This window comes from Rhamphochromis longiceps, linkage group LG13 (assembly GCF_057381845.1).
Source record: "Rhamphochromis longiceps isolate RC_006_pf linkage group LG13, R_longiceps_female_GT1.1, whole genome shotgun sequence".
Classification (NCBI taxonomy): domain Eukaryota; kingdom Metazoa; phylum Chordata; class Actinopteri; order Cichliformes; family Cichlidae; genus Rhamphochromis; species Rhamphochromis longiceps.
This window is the reverse complement of record NC_140569.1, coordinates 3041276-3063378: the sequence shown is the minus strand read 5'-3', so window position 1 is coordinate 3063378 and position 22103 is coordinate 3041276. Positions and strand designations below refer to the sequence as shown.

The 22103-nt window shown below is 45.1% G+C and overlaps 1 protein-coding gene across 1 annotated transcript in view; it reads left to right on the top strand.

Annotated features, from left to right (window-relative positions):
* Window positions 1-1980: 1980 nt before the first annotated feature.
* Window positions 1981-22103, top strand: part of slc30a6 (solute carrier family 30 member 6) — a 78368-nt gene continuing 58245 nt past the window's right edge. Inside the window, exons 1-4 of the mRNA XM_085428420.1 lie at window positions 1981-2514; window positions 3585-3631; window positions 4791-4877; window positions 13525-13609. Of these exons, the coding sequence (XP_085284546.1) occupies window positions 2232-2514; window positions 3585-3631; window positions 4791-4877; window positions 13525-13609 (502 nt within the window). The 5' untranslated portion in view covers window positions 1981-2231. The remainder of the gene's footprint in view (window positions 2515-3584; window positions 3632-4790; window positions 4878-13524; window positions 13610-22103) is intronic.

Below are 22103 nucleotides of genomic sequence, written 5' to 3'. Positions count from 1 at the left end.
TTTATACAGGTAAGCTTTCAGACAAATGTAGGGGTACCATATATTAAAAGAACAATATTTATCTCTTTCATAGATAATGCATCCTTATATATCAATCAATCAATCTTTATTTATAAAGCACTTTTCATACAAAAAATGTAGCACAAAGTGCTTTACATAGTTAAAAGCAGCCCACCCCACCCTCCAACTCACTCCCTGCACTCTCATTAACATAAATGATGTGAATACACACATATCTCCCCCCCACCCCCCCACCCACACACACGCACACTTAAAGAGTAAAAATTGGGCTGGGTTCACATGAGCCAAGTGAGGAAACACTATCACAGGGAGCCGTCTGCACCGAGAGCCGGTCACAGACCGCAGCCTCCAGGCTGGGCACACAGCAGGAGGGAGGCAAAGGAGGCCCCCAGCCAGGCTGAGAGGACCCCCAGAGACCCAGCAGCCACGGTCGATCACAGCCCCGGTGCAGAGAGCGCCCTCCGAGGAAACACTGGAGATATGACACAATAGGATATATACAGGGTAAAATGATAAAATAAATAAGAACGGGATACAATATAAATATAAATAGAGTAAGAAGATTAAAAAATGGATAAGAATAAAATCAATAAATATTAGGTAAAGCCTAAATTAATAATAGAATAACAGGATAGAATAAATAAGCATAAAATAAATAAACGCTAAGTAAAAGCTAAATTAAAAAGGTGGGTCTTGAGCCTGTTCTTAAAAACATGTACGTTCTCTGCGGCCCTGAGCTCCTCCGGCAGGCTGTTCCACAGACGAGGACCATACCACTGAAAAGCTGCCTCTCCGTGAGTATGTGTCCTGACTTTAGGGACAATCAAAAGGCCAGTGCCAGAGGACCTCAGGGTCCGCGAGGGTTCGTATGGTAAAAGCAGATCTGAGAGATAAGAAGGCCTAAGACCATTAAGACATTTAAAAACCAATAAAAGAACTTTAAAATCGATCCTGAAACACACGGGGAGCCAGTGCAGCGATTCTAAAACCGGTGTAATGTGGGCCCGCCCTCTGGTCTTCGTCAGCACACGAGCTGCAGAGTTTTGTAAGTTGTAAAGTTGAAATATTCTTTTTAGGGAGACCAGAGAGCAGGGCATTACAGTAATCAATGCGACTGGTAATAAAAGCATGCATCAGCATCTCCGTGTTGGCCCGAGAGAGAATAGGGCGGACTCTGGCTATATTTTTTAGATGATAAAATCCAATTTTGGTCACATGTTTAATATGTGGGATAAAACCAAGCTCAGAGTCAAAAATAACACCCAGGTTTTTCACTTGTAGCGAAGGACATAGTGAAAATGCCTCTAATTTAGACAAGAGTTTCTCTCTCTGAGCCTCGGGACCAATGATTAAAACTTCAGTGTAAAGGATATTTGTCTTTGAGATGAACAAGATACAAAGTGATAGGAAATAGAAATAACTGCACCTCAAATGGTATTTGAAACAGGTTTAAATTTTCTAATTGAATTCATCTAATTTAATACAATAAATGTAATGTCTGACATATTATATGTACATTAAATTACCAAAGTGTGATAGACAATGGTCTCATGAAGTATATTAGCTTGTTGTTTTTAACTAGCTAATCTTAAAATGACTGTCTCTCCGCCTCAGATATATCACATACCAATGTGAAATCAGTCAAAATAAGATGATAAAATGTTTCCAGCGGCTAATGTCTTGGTTGCTAGGTAAACTGGGCAGCGCATCGTGGGCTAAACTGTCCCATTTCACAACCTCTCTGGGAAGGCAGTCTTCAAACTCTTTGAAGACTGGGAACCCGACCGGCACCGAAATGTATGAAGGACCACACTGAGTTTGCTGTTTACTGTTAGCTTGTCACTTCCGCATCCGGTCCGTCAAGTTACTATGTCGCCATATATATATATATATATATATATATATATATATATATATATATATATATATATATATATTCTTAACCAAAAATTGTTGTATTTTGTGCACTTTTGCAGCGTGTTTCTATTTGCCTGTGTTTTCTTAAGTTGCTGTCCCTACCCTCACCTCTACACTCGAGCTTTTCCTTCGTCATGCTCCATTTGTAACATGTTTGATTTGGCGCAGGATGCCCTGTCTTTCAGTTTCTCGGGACTTGGAGCAAACACTAACAGTTTTTAAATTCTAATTTTTCAATTTTTCAATTATATGTAAAAAAAAAAAAAAGCCTTAGCCCAAATGGTCTTCCATAGATGATCTGTAAACGTTCAGCGCTTCCGCTGATTGGTGGAGTGGCGCATGCGCGGCGCAACCAAAAGAAAGAACAGACTGATGGGAACAGGAAGTCCAAAATGGCGATGGACGGAATGATGTCCACGTCCTCGGGTCTATCTTATCACAATGCCGGGGACTTTTACCCGAGAAAGTTCGGCCCGAAGCCGGACGTGGTGCCGTCCGGGGTGACGGAGAGGAAGGTGGGGCCGCTGGATAAACCGGACATGGTGTCGGTGGATGTCCTCAACATCAAGGATTCAGGTTTGTTATGCTAGCAGGCTAACGGCTAACAACACGTATTCAATCAGCTGCTCCGGAGTTTACCGACTAGTTACCGGCTGAAACGACACTAGCACCGTGGCTAACGGCCGGTTTGAGTCAGTTAGACCTGTCGTCTTTTTTTGGTGAGGGCTGTATCCGGATAATCAGTTCGTAGAAAGCAGTTTAACGTTTAAACGGCGTATTTGCACTCCTCCACCATTCCTGCTTCCTCTCCTTTAATGGAAAAGGGTGAAGCAGGAGTCCTCCACCGGCTCCCGTGTTGCTGCTAAATAATCAGCCTAACGTGACTCTTTTGGTCCTTCTTGGTGGATCCAGCAACAACCAGCACAGCTGTAAAAGCGACAGGCTCACACTCCAGGGTTAGGGCCATCTTTCTGCTGGAGTCAGCAGAACCTGATGGTAACTGCTCCATTTCATCTTATTGTTAAAGAAAGACTCACTAATATCTGCTCGCTACACCTGTGAAGTATGTGTGCAGGTATTTTATAGGAAACTAGTTCCTTTTAGATGGAGAAGCTGGAGGAGAAGCTGGATGGAAGAATCTTTTCATGTCCTGCTGTCTCGTGGTTGATGTGAGATCAGCTGAAACATGCTCAGTGTGTTAATATCGGTTTGGACCTCTTATGAATAATCAGATAAATCTTTAAAATTGTCAACCACTTGGATCAAAAACACCCTTTTGCCGAACAATGGAAGGGATCTGATCTGTGGAAAGCCCTGGTTAGATTGCTGACCTGACTGTCTCTTTGCTACAAGATGAAGGATCAGCACCTGCAGCAGGTGGAGAACTGGTTTATATGCAGCTCTGATGAGTTAACGGAGGCTGCAAAGCAGAAAAATGTGCTCCAGCTTTAAATGTAGTTCTTCTGAGAACTAGTGATGGTGCATGGCATCGAGGACCACATCAGCTGTGACCCAGTCAATCAAAAGCTGGAAACCTGGAAAACCTGAGACGGGACAAACGTTTCTGTCCTATAAGGCTGTAATCACACTTTTAAGTCCTTCTGTAGTTGTGCTGTAACACACTGACTGATTTTTGTCGTCCACAGACGTCCCGATGCACAGGAAGAAGCACGAGCACGACACCTACGTCCTGGTGAGTTTCCTCAGGTTTCACAGTCATAGTTTCTCTCTTATGTCTCCAATGGTCCACGTGGGTTCAAACACAGTCAAACTCCGAGGAGTGGAGGGTTGGCCACAGAGAGAGAGAGAAATTCTCTCCAGTGTGACACTGGAACAAAGGATTTGTAGAAAGAAGGCAGGCAAAGCTTTAATTAAGGCTTTCATGTGTGATGCAAAACAGTCATTTGTCAGAAAAATGCAGATATTAAATATTTAAATGAACATACTCTTTGGGGTAAAGTTTCTGCAGTGTTGTTTTTCTGGGTTTCAGCTGTTTTTAAGCACACGCTTGGGTTTTACAGAGTTATTAGTCGTCATCTGACGACATCAAAAAGTTGAAAACTGTTAGACTCAATTTGGTGTCACCTCAAAACATTTCTGTCTTCTTTAAAATCCGCAGAATTTTAGCTGAAACCCTGGTCTGATCGTTCTCAGTGCCTCTAATGTGAGTGCTGCTTTGGCCAGGCAGTCATCGTGTGCTGCTGTGACACTTTCCCTGCATGAATCTGTCAGCCCGTCTCTGCACATTTCCCTGGAAAAGGTCTCCAAGCTTTGGAAAATGTAAAGGAGGGCGTCTGAACTTTGAACTGTATTTTCAGGCGTTTTGCTGCTTTCCTGCTGATAAAGAGCTCATGGCTGATTCATACTGCACCAAAGTGACCGATAAACAATTAAATGTTAGAATTAACATTTTACAGAAAGACATTTTTCCATTTTCTACAGCAAATCTGTGTCTCATGAAGAAAAGCTGAGATGTGTGATTTTTGTTTTATTAACATGTAGCAGGGATTTTAAATGTGTAATTAAACTTGTTTACACTGACAGAAGGCAAAGTTTCACTCGTCCAGCCCATGAAGATCAGAGTGGGCTTCGTGGATCTGACCCAGGATGGAAAACTGAGCCGACTTCACTGTGATTTATTTTCCTTCAGTGTTACAAACTTAGAATAAAGTTGTTCTTGAGGTTATCGGGAAGCTGAAATAAATGTGCTACAACACGCAACCACATGGTGGCGGTGTAGGTCAATGTTTGCCTGCCGCTCTTCTGGACCTGATCGTAGTTTAATTTCACTGACAGCCGAGGGCTTTTATTTTGCTTCTCATGGCTCTTCCTCGTGTGCTTTGAATTTTCAGGGGACTATTCACCCGTTCAGGAAGACGCACAGATCCATCTTTGGGAAGCTTCTGCAGGAGTTCAGGCTGGTGTCCTCAGACAGACGAGTAAGTGATGAAACATGTCGTGTCCTCTCCGGGCTTTGGTTGTTCGGCCTCCTCTCGTTTTCACTGAGCGGCGATCATCTGAAGGATCCTCACGTTATAATCCCGATAAGCTGGTTAGACGCTGTGTGTCATACGCCGAGCCCAGCCCAAACACCTCCTGTAATCCTGTTTTCCTGAAAGGTCACCGTGTTCCAGCAGGGATGAAACCCTCAGAGGAAAACACTGTCATTCGTGAGCTGATTTCACGTTCTTTAGCTCGTTAAAGGTCCTCGGAGCGCCGGCAGAGCCTCCGCTCATCTGCTTCCTGCTGTCATCTGTTTTGCTGCTGCTTTTTGGTTAAAGTTTAGAATATTCCCTCTGATTGGAAGATTAAACCGAGCAGAATTTAGGATTTTAGTAGCAAACCTTTCCCTTAAACTTTGATGAGTCAACCTGTGACTCTGTGCAGTTTCAAAATCACCAAAATCTGTTCAGAAACCAGCTTTTATTATTTGTTCCACACTAGATGAGCCGTGGCAGGTACAAACAGCCCTGTGGTGAGCTCTGCATGATTAACAGCTCAGAATAATTTTTCTTATACGGCACCCTCAGTTCATCCAGTGTGAGACAAGCTGCTTTAGCTCCTCCTTCCTCCAAAGACTTTCTTCTGATTGGCTGCTTTTGGAAAAATAAGGTTTGAAAAGCAGGTGGGTGGGGCTTCTGCACATGAGTCTCTCTCTCTGACATCATAAAGACCTGTAGATTAAAAAAAAAAGACTGAAAGTTGTTTTATATGAACATGCAGCGCTGGGTGTTTTAACTGCAATGGTAAAAACTCACTGGGAATACCACACACACCTTATCGCAGATCAGGCTTACTTTGAGTGTAAGGTTTCATTTCTATGAACATATGAACACACAGAAGCGAGATTTTTGGCAGTGAAACCTTTGAGTTTGTGTTTGTGCTCCGTCTGAGTGATATTTACTTCAGCTGTGGCTGATGTAGGTGAACAGTCTGTGTGAAAAAGAGGGAGATCCATGTGGACTTCCCAAAGTCTGCATGTATGTGCTGAATTGAGTGAAGAGGTCATCAGATTAAAGGATGTGTGGATATATTATGTGTTTTTAATTTAAAGTCTCCTGTGTCACTCCTACTCGCCCTCGAATGACCAAATCACAGGCTGTAAAAGCAAATGGCACGCACTCACCAGGATCACCCACACCAGGAGGCGGCTAGTCTCTGTGGGTGATCGTCGTCAGCCTGTCACTTCATTTGGTCGATGTCCACGCTCGGTCTGGATTCATATAATCCTTTAACATCAAACTCCAGGCCTTTAAAACAACCCTCCATCAACCCCGTGAGGTTTCCACCACCTCTGACTTATTAGCGGCGTTTCCAGCAGAGATCGCTGCTCGGTGACCAAATCTGGGCACATTTAACTCTGAAGTTTCCTTTCAGTTCTGCTTGAAACGGGAGGTGCTGTGGAGCTAAAAGAATAAAAGATGAAGTGAATAAACAGTCATTAGAACTCGTGCGGTTTAAAAGCCAGAGAATAAAAAGGGAAAGAAAGACTGAGCAGAAATGGGAACATGCTTTTATCACGCTCAGGTTTGGGTTTCTTTCTCTGGGTCTACCCCGAGGTTTCCTCCCAGCTGGATGTCCTCAGAAAACCTCCAAAGGGAGGCGCTCTGGATGCATCCAAAGCAGACGCCTGAGCAGCCTCAGCTGGCTCGCTTTCAACACGAAGGAGCAACGGATCTATTTTTAACTCCTCCGCTTATCTCTAAGGCCAGGCTGGGCTCGTAGGTGAGCATTTAGCGTCCGGGCCTGTATCATCATCACGACCTGAAAACTTGGATCCACGGAAAAGGTGAGGACTTGGCCCCGGTATTATTTTAACACACACATCAGATCAGTGCTCGGGGTCAACCGATTCCCAAAGCTGCAGTATCGGAGGAGAACGGGAAAAAGTTGGATCAGTCCATCACAAAATGTGAAAACATCTCCAGCTGTAACAAGCAGAATAATCCCAGTGTATAAAACAAACAAACAAACAAAAAACAAAACGGTGACATGGAATAAATATACTGAGTGTCCTTTAGTTAACTCTCCTTCCTCACTTAACTCTCACTGAAACCCAGCTGTCCTCGCTCAGAGCTCAGATCGTCTGAAAGTTCCTAAATCTGAGCAGCTTGAATTAAATGCTGGTAGGAGCTGTGTAGTGCAAATGTTAGTGCTTCAGACATCGCACACGAGGCTTGTGTTCATGCCTGGTTTTCCTGCTTCTGGCTCCTGCTGCAGCCTCCGGTTCAGCCGCCTGCTGTAGGCGTCTCGTCAGCATCTCTCGCCCTTCCTGCAACACGACTTTAAATCCCAGGGAGGGTTCTTCTTCTGCGATTTCCCCCTGTACACATAAATTAAATATTCAACAACAACATAAAAACAAGGAGCAGAAGCAGAGTTTGTACTGATTCCTGCTTATAAATAAAAATACAATTACAGTGCATTAAAAAATAAGGTAGAGCCAAAACAAAACAGGCACAGATGTGGAGCTAAAAATGTTTCAGAACAGGACAAAAAAAAGCAAAAACACTGAAGGCATGGTAATGAATGTGAAAGGATTAAGTGTGTGTGTGTGTGTGTTATTGTGCTATAATCCACTTTGGTGATGCACTAGCAGGGGGTCCAGCCTCCCCGTAGAGCCCGGGATTGGATTACGCAGTGTCGTACACGGCTTAGCGACCAAACGCAATTCAAAGCAGCAAAAGTTGAGACGTGCTTCCTCAGCGCCTCGCCTCCAGTCTCCGCTTACATCTCCTGTTTGTGCAATAAAGCTCGTCAACATCTGATTTGAGGTTTTATCAGCACGATGCAGATATTTTTACTGATCGCTGAAATCTGCAGGTTTCATGCCATAAATGCTGACATTAGGTCTGTGAAACGAAGTCGGCGTCAGACTCTCGCTGCCTAAATGTGCCTCAAAATGAACACGCGTCCTGCGCCAGCTGGGGGATGGCCTTTGTTTCCTAATGTCAGCCAAGCGGTCACATAAAGGTGGTTACCAACTGGAAAAGTCAGCACGGGCTCTCCCAGTCTGACTACGAGTTCGTGTGAAAGAGGCACAAACGGCGAGCTGTGTGTGATGATGGAAAAAGAGTAGTATGTAGACCAGGGGTGGACCTCTCCAGGCCTGAAGGGCCAGTGTCCTGCAGGTTTTAGATCTCACCCTGGGTCAACACACCTATATCAAATGATTAGTTCATTACCAGGCCTCTGGAGAACTTCAAGACATGTTGAGGAGGTCATTTAGCCATTTGAATCAGCTGTGTTGGATCAAGGACACAACTGCGAGTGGCTGCTTTGATGTCTTTTCGGTTGGTGGTGCACCTCTTGGTTGAAGACGCGAGTGTACGATCGTGTCACCTTTGACCAGCGTGTTAATGACACATCCATTCAGAAGCTCACAGATTCAGATTTTTATAGACCGACATGCTGCAGATGTTCAAAAAGATGAAACATTCTGTTAAAAATAAAAACACTTTTTAATGGCTTTGCTTCTAGTTTCGAATCTTCCTTTCATATGTGTGGTGGATCGTCTGAGTGGCGACACCTGTTGCTCAGGAGAATACTGCAGCAGCTACCTGCGGCTTCACGGTCTACAGAAACGGATGTGACTGTGTGATTATGTTACTGTCAGACTTCCAGCTGTATGTTCTGCTCGCAGCCATTTCTTTTAGTTCCTGACATCAGACAAACTGAGCGTTAAAAACGGCCCCATTCAGCGATCAGTGCGGCTCTCCTCCCAGCTGTTACGTTAAAACAAAGATTTACAAGGAGCAGAACTTAAAGGAGTGCTGCCTGAAGGATTTCTAAAACGATGGAGGAAAATCAGCAGCACTGAAGTCAGGCTAGTTCAAATGTAATGGCAGTTGGCCAGAGAGATGGTGCAGTCCTGATCAAAAGTTTAAAACCACTTTAAAAATGACAACAACAAAAAAAAAAAATTATATTTTGCATTTTTGGATCTCAACAAGGTTCCAAGTAGAGCTTCAACATGCAACAAGAAGAAATGTGAGTGAGACAGAAACTTTTTTCGAGCAATTTATTGAAAACAACACTTAAATCGAAACAGGTGATCAAAGGTTTAGGACCACGTGTCTTTAAATCGGTGCAAAAATGTGGATTCATTGTCATGTTCTGTCAGGTAGTCCTGATGGCAAAGGTAAACAAACCCTGAACGTGGTCGTGTTGCATAAACAGGGACGCAGTGAGACGGTCATTTGGAATTTCTTAAAGGATCCTGAGGGTTATGGAACAAAAGAATCAAGTGGAAGACCCCAAAAAATGTCACCAGCACTGAGCCGGAGGATCTGATTGGCTGTCTTTTGAGACACCGGACGATCCTCGACCCAAACTAAGGCCGTTACTGGTGCCGACTGCAGCCCCATAACCGTCGGACGGCATCTGAGACTGAAGGGCTTCAAAACCAAAAAAAAATTCTTCAGAACTTCGTCAAGACAAACGACATCACGTGGCAGGAAGAAAACACTGAAAACGAACCAAAAGTCAGCTGAGGGGGGTTGGGCCAATCCCAGCTGACACAGGGCGGGACAGGGGCGGGTACACCTGGACAGGTCGCTGGTCCATCACAGGTCTAACAAAGAGAGATGGACAACCAGTCACATTCATACCTACAGACAATTTAGAATCACAAGTTTAGCTGAACGTGCATGTGTTCAGACCGAATTCAAACCCTGGACTGTCTGTTGCACCGGCGCTAACCACTGGACCACTGTGCCACACAGACCTGCTGGAGAGACTGAGAATGACACTGATGAGATCCTCCTCCAACACAGGAGGAGACTTTAGACCTGGGAAGAAGAAGTGGAAGCTTCTTGCAGTTCTCCCTCAGCACAGGGTTGGGGAGCTGCATTGACGTTTTGAAAGCAAAACGTCCCGACGAAGCTGAACGGGGACATCGGGAAGGACACGACTGCAGGGCGGCAGGGAGAGGCTGGCAGGCTTCAAACGAGCGGGAAAACGCGTCTGCAGCCGCCGCCGCTTCATTATGTAAGTGGGTTTATTTTGAGAGGAGAACACTGCCACCCTGGAGACAGCGAGGCCTGTCGGTGCGGTCTGAGCGCCACACCGAGGTCATCGGAGGTCACTCCTTGTGTTTTAATTGCCACCTAAAGCGAGCCTCGGTGGGTTTCGCCACACACAAAAAAATATCCCACAATCCCGCTCTGCACAAAGTCTCGAGACTGGTGTGAGTCACACCTCTGCTCGCCATGATGACACACATGTGCCTGGCGCTGCGTGGTGATGCCGTGATGCGCCTGGCATCAGCAGCGACTCGGGATTTTAATACAGTACCTGGTGACTGACCCTCTGTCACTCCAGTGTCACATGTAGCCTCAATATGCTGGCACGCCGTCACGCTGCCGCCGGACGGCCGGGCGAGGCCGCTGACAGACAAACGGGGGCAGCAGAGCGTCGCAATGTGGCCGCTGTGCGCGCTCCCCTGGGCGCTCTGCATACGTGGAGGGAAGCGAAGGTGGGGGGGTGTTTTGGCTCGAGTGCTGTCTCTGTGTTTGCACACACTCTCTGTCTCTCTCTCACACACACACACACACACACACACACACACACACACACACTCTGAAGGTCTCCCATGCCTGTCGCTGGCTAGTGCTGTCACCAGACGCCCCAACGCTGTCATAACACAGCACACCACAGTAATTGTAGATTTCACAGCACTCGGCGCTCCCCACCACGGCATATGACTCCAACACGAAGTGACAGGCCAGGACACAAACACACAGTCGCTCGCCCGCCTCGCTCCATTTCTCGTTTCTCTCCCCTCTGACACACACAGGCGTGCACGCACACACACAGGCGTGCACGCACACACACGTGCACACGCAGCCTGGACTCAAGGTTTTTTCTCTTCATTGAAAATTCTGCTGATTGCACATCCAGGCTGAGGGAACAGGCTGTACTCACAGTAAAAACACTCAACGTTTACCTGCGGACTCTGTTGGAGTTGTGTCACCTTTGTGTGTTTGCCCATAAAACCCACAGAGATTTAAATGCGCCTTATGTGCTTTTTAAAAAAATGCGTTTTATTAAGGTTAAGATTGAGATCTTTTACTTGTCATTGTAGGAAGACGCAGTTAAATGTATTTTGTTGACTGTTAACTAAAGGATGTAAAACAAATTGTAACAACAAAGCTTTATGCAGACAACAGGAATGCGTCTCTTGCCTCTTCTTATTTGTGCGAGCTTCACCCTCACGTGCCGTCGAGTTCTCTTATAATAATGATGGATTGCATTTATATAGCGCTTTTCGAGACCCTCAAAGCGCTTCACAATTCCACTATTCATTCATTCTCACATTCACACACTGGTGGAGGCAGCTACAATTGTAGCCACAGCTGCCCTGGGGCAGACTGACAGAAGCGAGGCTGCCATATCGCACCAGCCATCACCAGTAGGGTGAAGTGTCTTGCACAACGACCGACACAACGACCGAGGCCGTCCGAGCCGGGGCTCGATCCGGCGACCTTCCGATTACAAGACGAACACCCAACTCTTGAGCCACGATCGCCCCATGATCAGCTTAGATCAGCTAACCAGGCTTTTGTTTTTGTACAGCACTTTGGTCAGCTGTTCTGTTGTTAAAAGTGAAATCTTCTCGATTCAGTTTTATTTATACAGCGCCAAATCACAACAGTCGCCTCAAGGTGCTTTATACTGTAAGCTAGACCATACAGAGAAAATGTATATGACCCCTATGTGCAAGCATTTTGGCGACTGTGGGAAGGAAAAACTCCCTTTTAACAGGAAGAATCCTCCAGCAGAACCAGGCTCAGGGAGGGGCGGGGCCATCTGCTGTGATTGGTTGGGGTAAGAGAAGGAAGACATTGGTTTAATAGCAGGATTTTCTTTGAGTCAAGTTGGATGTTCCCTTAAAAAATCACAAAGGTTTCCTGTTGGGAATAACATCCAGTAATCACTAATGTCGCCTCGTTACTGGTTACCAACACAAACCACACATGAGGACAGAAGCTAACACTGGTGTAGCTTTCTCAGGTAAAGTTGAGCCACCATGACATATGGAGTTCCACAAGGGCCTGCTTTAGGGCCTATTTTATGTCTTTATAAATGCTGCGTATGGGTCTGCTGGTGCGTATCATTAAGTGCTAAGAAGCACAGCACTGTGTAAAAGTCTTGAGCCAGGCCTTCTTTATGTGTTGCTGCAGTAATAGATGCAGTAATTTATTGAAACATGCAAACATACATGGAAATACTGACAGCCGCCCTTTCACGAGACATTTCTGAGGAGGCTTCAGTCAACAGTAGACGATCAGCTGAAGGTCCAGGTCATCTCTGATCTGTTGTAAATAAAAAGGAGAAGAAGAAATTCTTCTTTTGTGCTCCATATGCCAAGTTTTCAGCAAATTCTTTTCACCTTGTTGGTGCAAAAATACTATTTTATGTCAGATTTTGGCATTTTTCATAGATTCTACTAAAGAAATGGAAACACCTGCTGGTAACAGGTGCTCAGTTGTGTGTAGACATAACACTGATTCATGCTTTGAGTTTGAAGCTATTTCTGCTTGAATGAGTCGTAGGTGGTTTAACAAACATGAAACTGCGGTGAAAATGATCAAGTACATGGACTGCACTGAAAATGAGTGAAAAAGCCGCCAATGTCCAGAGAACAACTTAAAAATACCTTCAGATAATCTGGAGAACTATTTCTCAAGACCTGTTTAAGAATTACAAGACAGCCTGGCTCCTCGAGGCAAAATCTAAAGAAATGAGGCGTGGCTCAGCGCTGTATACGCTTGGTGTTCTGCTTCGTTTATTTCTCTGTTTGGAATAAGAGGCTCGGCCCTGCAGATGTTCCTGACGGGCAGAGCTGCTCTTTGTCATCACCGAGCCCGTTTCCTGCTCTCGTGCTCTGAATGTGACCTTCCTCTGGGCTCGTGTTTCTGATTCAGACCTCAGCGAGCCTCGTTCACTCAGAGCGTTTACTTAAATCTCACTGAGCTCAGAGCGGCGGGACTGCAGGTGGGAAACTCACCCTCTCCGTCCGAGAGCCAAAACCAGCAGCTCCCAATCCGATTGGAGCTCTGATTGCCTGTTAGAGGAGAGCTGTCTGTGGTGAGTGGTTGAGACGTGATTAAGCCTCAAAAAATGTATTAAAAAAAACCTCTTGTGTCACTCTGAGTTTTGTTTGGTTTACTGAGTGTCAGCTGATCAAAGCCTGACTCTGATCAGCTGACGTTGCTCCTTGCTCGCCGGATGTAAAGATGTCTGAGGAGCGCTGGTGTTCCTGCTCGCTTATGAACCTTTTTGTTATTATTGCATGTTCGAAAAAGATTTGCCTCACGTGTGCAAATAAACTTAAAATAATTGTATCTGTTCTGCTTCATATGGTTAACCACACTGATCCATCCCAGTCGGTAAAAAGCTTCAAAACAGCTTCAAAACATTTCTTCAGCACTATGAGTGAAGTAAAGTCCCTCGTGCCTCTCGTCGATGTGATGCTAATTAAAGGACTGCTTGTTGGTATGACGGGGCCTCAGCGGGGCCTCGACCCGGAGCTTGAGCCGCCGCTCTCTGACGGCTTTCTTGTTTGTTTGTTGTCGTTTGCAGTCGTGGAGGATCCTGCTGTTCGGGGTGCTCAACCTGCTGTGCACCGGCTGTCTGCTGATGTGGTGCAGCTCCACCAACAGCATGGGTGAGCACACACACACAAACACACACTCTCTCGGAGTCTCGGATGTTAACCGGCAGAGATACCTGTCGACACACCGTAAACACAGATTGACACACAGACACACACACACACACACAAACACAGGCAGGATCGTCTCGCCGCAGGGGGTCAGGCTGATCCCGATGCTGCTGTGTGCGTGTGTCTGAGGCGGCGGCGGCGGGGAGGTCACCTCAGTCAAAATATTGCACTTTAAAGGGCACGTTGAAGAAACAGAGTCCTTCACAGCGTCTGCTTTCGCCCTCCGGTGCTACAACACAGAGAACACATCTGTCATATTGACAGGCGCGCTTTATTTTTTCCTCTCCAAACTCAGCAGCACAGCAGAGCCGTTCCACCTCATAGCTCTGCTCGCTGTATATGAAAGAGACAGGTTTAAATCAGTCTCAGAGCTGTGCAGATGGGAAGGAGACGTCTGCTCACAGGTCGGTGGATTCATAGATCGGTGGGAATGATGCCGAGGAGAGAAACATTTCCAAAAGCCTGAAATATCGGTTGTCGCAGCTTAAACTCGTGTGAGTGTTACGAGCTCAGGTTTGATTATTTAGTGTTTGTGCTGATGCTCCGTCTGCCTCCAGCCGCAGGGTGAGGCGGCGTGTTTATGGTCAGCGAGGCCTGTGTATGCCCACCAACATTAAATCCTCTCAGGGATCCATCGCTCTGAAAAACGCTGCCATGAAAAGAACAACATGCAACTTTATCCCCTGCTCTGCCTGCAAATACTGCGGCATCAGACACACGCACACACTGAGACACGCACACACACGGGGTGGTGGCGTCGGGTGTCGCACAGACAGGAAGCAGAGAACAGAGGTATCGAACAAACAGGGGAAGGCGACACCGCTGTCGATACTCGGCCCCGAGGAGAACAACGGGCGCAGACAGCGGGCCGGTCTCAACGCTGTCAGACAGTCCTCTGCACCGAGGAAGTCTCCTCCGACCTCAGCAGCAAACACAACTTTAACCCAGGTTACGAGGAAGTACGACACGTGCTTGTGTTTATGGATGCACCCTTTGAGAAAAAGACAGCGACGCTCACGCTGTGGCGTCTGGTACATTCGTGTTTGTTGGGCGACGTTTGTGCAGCTCATGATTCCAGTCCAGGCTCCGCCCCTTTTTCTGGCATGTAAAGACACACTCCCTAATTGTATTTAGACTGATACTGCTTACATTTAACTAAAACTGATCTAAACACAGAAACTAAGGCTACGTCCACACGTGCACGGGTATTTTTGAAAACGGAGATTTTCCGTTTTCGTTTTAAAAAATTATCCCGTCCACACGTAAATGCAAAAACGAAGTTTTCGGAAATCTCCACCCTGGCCGGAGTTTTTAGAAGAATTGCTTCTCTGAACTTTTCAGATGGAGCCACTGGAAAATCCTTCCTCCTAAAAACTCTGTTATCTGAGAGAATATGTTCTTCCTCATTCTTTCATCATCATGAGTGCAGGGGAGGGTGGAGCGGGTGGAGATGATGTTGAGCGATGATTTGAGACAGGAAGGTTTAAAGATTTCATATTGTTGTCTTTCATTTTCAGCTCATTGAGCAATTTTGTTTCATTTTTGTCAAACTATTCCGATTTATTTATGTCAATTAGTTATCAGCTGTGTGTGTGTGTGTGTGTGTGTGTGTGTGTGTGTGTGTGTGTGTGTGTCAGATCCAATGAGATCTCCTCCTGTCCTTAGCTGTTGGCTAATGACCCTGATGATGTGGAACGTTCACTGTTTATCTTCCACCTCATTAGTTTGAGGCCAATACACGCACACACACGCACACACACACACGCACACACACACGCACACACACGCACACACACACGCACACGCACACACACACACGCAAACACACACACGCACACACACACACACGCACACACACACGCACACACACACACACGCACACACACACACACACGCACACACACACACACGCACACACACGCACACACACACACACACACACGCAAACACACGCACACACACACACACACACACGCACACACACACACACACGCAAACACACACACGCGCACACACACACGCACACACACACGCACACACACACACACACACGCACACACACACACGCAAACACACGCACGCACACACACACACGCACACACACACACACGCACACACACACACGCAAACACACGCACACGCACGCACACACACACACGCACACACACACACACGTATGAGGCGTGGATGCACAGACCCTCACAGGTTCACACCTACACACTTATTTTTTAAAATTTTTGATTTCATGTGTGCAAAAAAAGATTTGCTGTGATTTTCAGAACTGGACACAGAGCTGTGATGCTGCAGTGATGTTGCTGTGCAGCATCACAGCAACATCACAGGAGCCGACCAGCTCAGTTAAATCATGCCAACATTCTCAATGATGTCATGCTTGGAGACAAATCTAATGCCTCATTTACAGGCGACTTATTGGACATTTTTATGTAGTTTAACTTGGAGGCTAATTTGTTCGTACTTCACTGCAGCTGCTGGTGTTTTCTGGTGCCTTTGAAATAAAATGTGTACATCCAGCACCTGTGGTGCAGAGGCAGCCTTCATTTAAATGAAGCATAAGCCACATATATGTGACTCCCCCCACGCACGCAGACGTGTCCCCGCTGACCTCCCTTTGCAGACACTCTTTAGCTCATGACTAATGGCTTAGCTGACGTTTAAATACACACCATAGATTTACAGCCATCAGAGGATGGCATGTTCTCTACAGTCAGTTTCCTGAACTTTTACCCTAATCTCAGCCTAATCTTACTTTATCCCAACCTAACAACACATCTACGCAAAAAAGGAAGAAATGAGGGTGGTTCAGGCCTTTTGCACAGCACTTGTATCCAGATGAAGGCATGTCAGGGTGGTCTGCATAACTGTAAGAAGCAGCAATGACGTCACTGCAGACAGAAGGAACCTGGTTTAAATGTTGGAGAGGAGCAGGTATTTAAAGCTAAATCAGAGGGAAACGTTACAGGTGGCGTTTCATTTGTTACCTTATTGTCATTGTGAAAGCAAAAAGAAAGCCAGTGCTAACCTCACGTTGTGTGTAACTGCGACACAGAGAGACTATAAAGTGATCCTACAAATGATAAAATATACATCAAATAAACCAAATTAATGAAAAAATATATTTGAAGACATAAAAACACAGTCTGTAGTTACCTGTAAACACGTGCCTGTCTTGAATAAATGAAACTTCAGTCTTACATCACGAGCGAGCCGACTGAGATTGTCTAATATGATGAATCTGATTATTTATTAGCTGAAATCTGGACAAAGCAACGATGTGAATGTTCAGGTTAACGCAGGCTCCGTCAACGATGCCTAAAAAGGTAAATTCATAGGTTTAAAAACGGTTCAATGCAAACAACCACAGGCATCAACGGCGTTGGACGAAACCATCACTATGACACAGAAGAAGTCGAACCACGCTGCACCATTGTAATCAGGCAAGGCAAGTTTATTTGTATAGCACAATTCAACAACAAGGTGATTCAAAGTGCTTTACAGAGACATTAGAAACAAAAACAAGTAAAAAGCATAATTTAAAATTGATTAAAACAATCAAACAAACAAACTAACTAATTAACAAACAAACAAAACAGTATATAAAATCAAAACAGATAAAATCAGAACAGTAGATAAAATCAGTAGTTAAAATGTTAGTTTTGAAATTTAAGCTTAAAAGTGTGGATTTGGTGCTTTATTCAAATGCAGCTGAGAACAGGTGAGTCTTCAACCTGGATTTAAATAAACTGAGTGTTTCAGCTGATCTGAGGCTTTCTGGGAGTTTGTTCCAGATATAAGGAGCATAAAAGCTGAATGCAGCTTCTCCGTGTCTGGTTCTGACTCTGGGAACTGATAAAAGACCGGATCCAGATGACCTGAGGGATCTGGAAGGTTCATACTGGGTCAGGAGGTCACTGATGTATTTTGGTCCTAAACCATTCAGAGCTTTATAGGCCAGCATCAGAACTTTAAAGTCTATCCTCTGACGGACAGGCAGCCAGTGTAAAGACCTCAGAGCTGGACTGATGTGGTCCACTTTTTTGGTCTTAGTGAGGACTCGAGCAGCAGAGTTCTGAATGAGCTGTAGTTGTCTGACTGATTTTTTAGGTAGACCTGTAAAGATGCTGTTACAGTAATCAAGCCTACTAAAGATGAATGCATGGACTAGTTTTTCCAGGTCCTGTTGAGACATCAGATCTTTTATCCTTGAAATATTTTTGAGGTGATAGTAAGCTGACTTTGTTATTGTCTTAATGTGTTTTTCTAAGTTTAGGTCTGCATCCATCACTACACCCAAATTTCTCGCCTGGTTTGTGGTTTTTAGGTGTATAGATTGAAGTTCTCTGGTGACCTGTAATCGTTTTTCTTTGGCGCCAAAGACTATTACTTCAGTTTTGTTTTTGTTTAGCTGGAGAAAATTGTGGCACAACCAGTCATTAATTTCCTCAATGCATTTACCAAGAGCCTGTACAGGGCCTCGGTCTCCTGGTGACATTGTGATATATATTTGTGTGTCATCTGCATAGCTGTGGTAGTTTATTTTGTTGTTCTTTATAATCTGTGCCAGTGGGAGCATGTAAATGTTAAACAGAAGGGGTCCCAAGATGGAACCTTGGGGAACTCCACATGTGATGCTTGTCTGTTCAGATGTGAAGTTACCTATTGATACAAAGTATTTCCTGTTTTCTAAGTATGTTTTGAACCAGTTTAGTACAGTTCCTGAAAGACCTGCCCAGTTCTCCAGTCGTTTGAGTAATATGTTGTGGTCAACTGTATCAAATGCTGCACTGAGATCCAGCAAAACTAGGACTGACATTTTTCCACTGTCTGTATTCAGACATATGTCATTAAACACTTTGGTCAGAGCGGTTTCAGTGCTGTGGTTCTGTCTAAAACCTGACTGGAAGGCATCGTAGCAGTTATTCTGTTTTAAGAAGTAATTGAGCTGTTGAGAAACTGCTTTTTCAATGATCTTACTTAAAAATTGGAGATTTGAGATCGGCCTGTAGTTGTTCATTTGTGTCTTGTCAAGATTGTCCTTTTTCAGTATAGGTTTAATTACAGCAGTTTTTAGTGGTTCTGGAAACACACCTGACATTAAGGAAAAGTTGACGATCTGTAACAGGTCTGACTCTAAAGTCTTTGAGACCTTTTTGAAAAAACTTGTTGGCAGGACATCTAAACAGCAGGAGGAGGAGTTCAGTTGACCTAAGATGTCCTCCAGGTCTTTGCTGTTAATAGGGTCAAACTGTTTCATGGTGTTTAAACAGTTTTTTGGTGGACACAGTACATATCCTGGATCTGCTGTTGATGTACCAATTGCTTGTCTAATTTTTTGGATTTTTTCAGTGAAGAATTTGGCAAAGTCATTGCAGGCCATGGTCGAATGAAGTTCAGCTGCCACTGACACAGGAGGGTTTGTTAGCCTGTCAACTGTAGAAAATAAGACCCGAGCATTATGGCTGTTTTTAGTGATGATGTCAGAGAAGTAGGACCTCCTTGCAATCCTCAGTTGTAAATTATAATTGTGAAGTTTCTCTTTATAAATGTCATAATGAACCTGGAGGTTTGTTTTTCTCCATCTGCGCTCAGCTTTCCTACACTCTCTTTTTTCATTTTTCACCAGTGTGGAGTTTCTCCATGGAGACTTTTTCCTTCCAGAGATAACCTTCACCTTAATGGGAGCAATTGTATCCATTACATTTAACATGTTAGCATTGAAGCTATTGACGAGCTCATTGACTGACCCTCTGGACAGGTCAGGTGTTAATGGGAAGACCTGGTTAAAAATTGCACTACTGTGTTCAGTTATACACCGTTTTGTGATCACTGCTGTTGATATATTTATGTGGGCTGAGATTTTACTTTCAAAGAAAACACAGTAATGATCAGACAGGCCCACATCAGTACCATTTTATACCACAAGGTGGCGCAGTGCTGTAATCTTTATATCAGTGTTAATGAGGAAGTTGTTCTTTACAGCTCTGTGGGACATGTGGGCTTATATAAAAGTGAAAAAGCGAAACCTGCGGCACACGAAACATGTCACCACACTGGTGAAACTCTGCCCCCTGCTGGTGAAAGTTTTAGTCGAGCACTGCAGAGGGAAACTACAAAAAGCTCTTTAAATGTGAGAGCTCAGACTGTGTGTGTCTGTGTGTGCGTGTGCACACACTGTTTAAGCAGCCAGTGTTGCTGAAACTTAATCTGATGATGATTCTTCAGATCTGTGTGTGTGTGTGTGTGTGTGTGTGTGTGTGTGTCCATATCAAATTGTGCAGTGGACCACTGGATCGTTTTTCAGCTTTCTACAAAATGAAGACATCAGCTTTTTGTCTCTCTCTCACTCTCTCTCTCTCTCACACACACACACACACACACACACACACACACACACACACACACACACACACACACACACACACACACACACACACACACACCCCTCTGTTTCCCTGACAAACACACACCTCTCAGCACTTACCTGAACTCACCTCCTTCTCTCTCCTGTCTGTCTCAACCCCCTGACCCCACCCTCCTCCCAGCTCATGGCTGCTCCATCTTTCAGAGGCTCTTCATGTTTTCCTCCTCCTTTCACAGAGTTGGACCTAATTGCATGTTGCATGTGTTTGCTTCGAGGCTTCCAGACTGAATAAACTTTATTCCCTGCAGCAGCTCCTGGGTGGGACGAGCCTCTCGTCTCTTAATTCAGTTCTTTGACCTTTATTTATTTATTTCAGAGCACAGATGTCATGTGTCATATGTCATCCTCGGCCTCTCCAGGCTTTCATCAGCACGACTTTGAGCTCTGTTTTTGCTTTGTTTTTTGTGCGCTGATCATTTGATGGCACCGGTTGAGTGGACCCAGAAATGGTTTCTGATGGCAGACCATACTTGTGGATTTATTTAAAATAACTGCTGTCTTTAAAAGCGTTAGGGTGGTGGTGGTTCGTACCCTGCCTGAGATCTTCACCCGTACAGTCAGTGCAGATGTGCAGGTTGGATCCTGTGTGGCGGCTGAGCAGCTGAATATTTCACTGAATTAACATTTCTAAAATCATACAACCCACATTAATGCCCAGGTTCAATATATAGTTTAAATATTTTGATTGTGTGTGTGTGTGTGTGTGTGTGTGTGTGTGTGTGTGTGTGTGTGTGTGTGTGTGTGTGTGTGTGTGTGTGTGTGTGTGTGTCTCCAGCTGTTTTTCGGCCCAGAGCAGCTCAGACAATCCAGGTCAAGTGTCTTCAACAGACGAATAAACACACGTCCTGCTCCTCCGTCCTCGGGAGAGTTGAAGACTGAGCCTGTGTGTGTGTGTGTGTTTGACTTTCTCACATTAAGACAATGAAAGGATAGGTGTGCGATTTCAGAATAGAAGACCTGCCCTCTGTGGGGGATTTTGTGATGTGCAGATCTTAGTTTGATTTTGTTAGTCGTGTTTCAGTCTGAGACAGATGATAAAAAGAATCTGATGTTTCCTGGAGTTTTGTTTTAAATTCGAGTAGAAAAGACGGTTTTCATGCACTGACTTTAGAAGTTGGAATATTTCAGTCGTATTTTCGGCTGTTGCAGTGTTTGTGTGCATATCCATGAGTTTGTTTGTTTCTCATCCCGACACGGTTGAGTGCACACATGTGATCTCTGTGTGTGTGTGTGTGTGTGTGTGTGTGTGTGTGTGTGTGTGTGTGTGTGTGTGTGTGTGTGTGTGTGTGTGTGTGTGTGTGTGCTGTCCCCAGGCCCTCAGTGTTCCTGTGTGTCAGAACACAGCTGGTGAAGCAGTTCGTCCCACGGGGCCTTCAGTACAGCCAACACACACACATTTGCTGTAGCTGTGTGTGTGTGTGTGTGAGAGAGAGGGATCCACTCCTCTTGCTCCCCAAACAGCCACCACATGTGCTCCTGGCTCTTCCTATGACTCGATCTCCTAAACACACTGATGTCTGTGAATGTGCTCCCAGGGGTCCCACCTTTAAAGGCACAGCCTGCTGCAAACTGCAGTCACTTCATTCTAACGACGGCTTGTTTGGGTTCAGACTGCAGGAATTTTAAGCAGGACCGGAGTGATTCGACTGTATGTGCTCCATGCCCGCCTTAACGTGTGGGCCGGCCTGAACCAAACATGGAGGATTAATGTGCCGTCGCCTGTTTTGAGCAGCCGTCCGTCCCACACGGTTGGAGACAAACTTAGAGGAAATCAGCAAACAGAACCAACATGCAGGGTAACAACGCTCGCTTCTGTTCCTGAGACATGAAGCTCTTTATTGAGACTACCACAGATCCCACCATACCAGAGCTCCACCGGTCATTAATAAACAGATTTTGGAGAAAACGGATTTGGTTGCAGTTTTCTGTCCTGAAAGTTCCACGTGAGTGTTTGCAGGACTTTGTGGAATCACGAGGACTCAGAAATACTGGAAAATG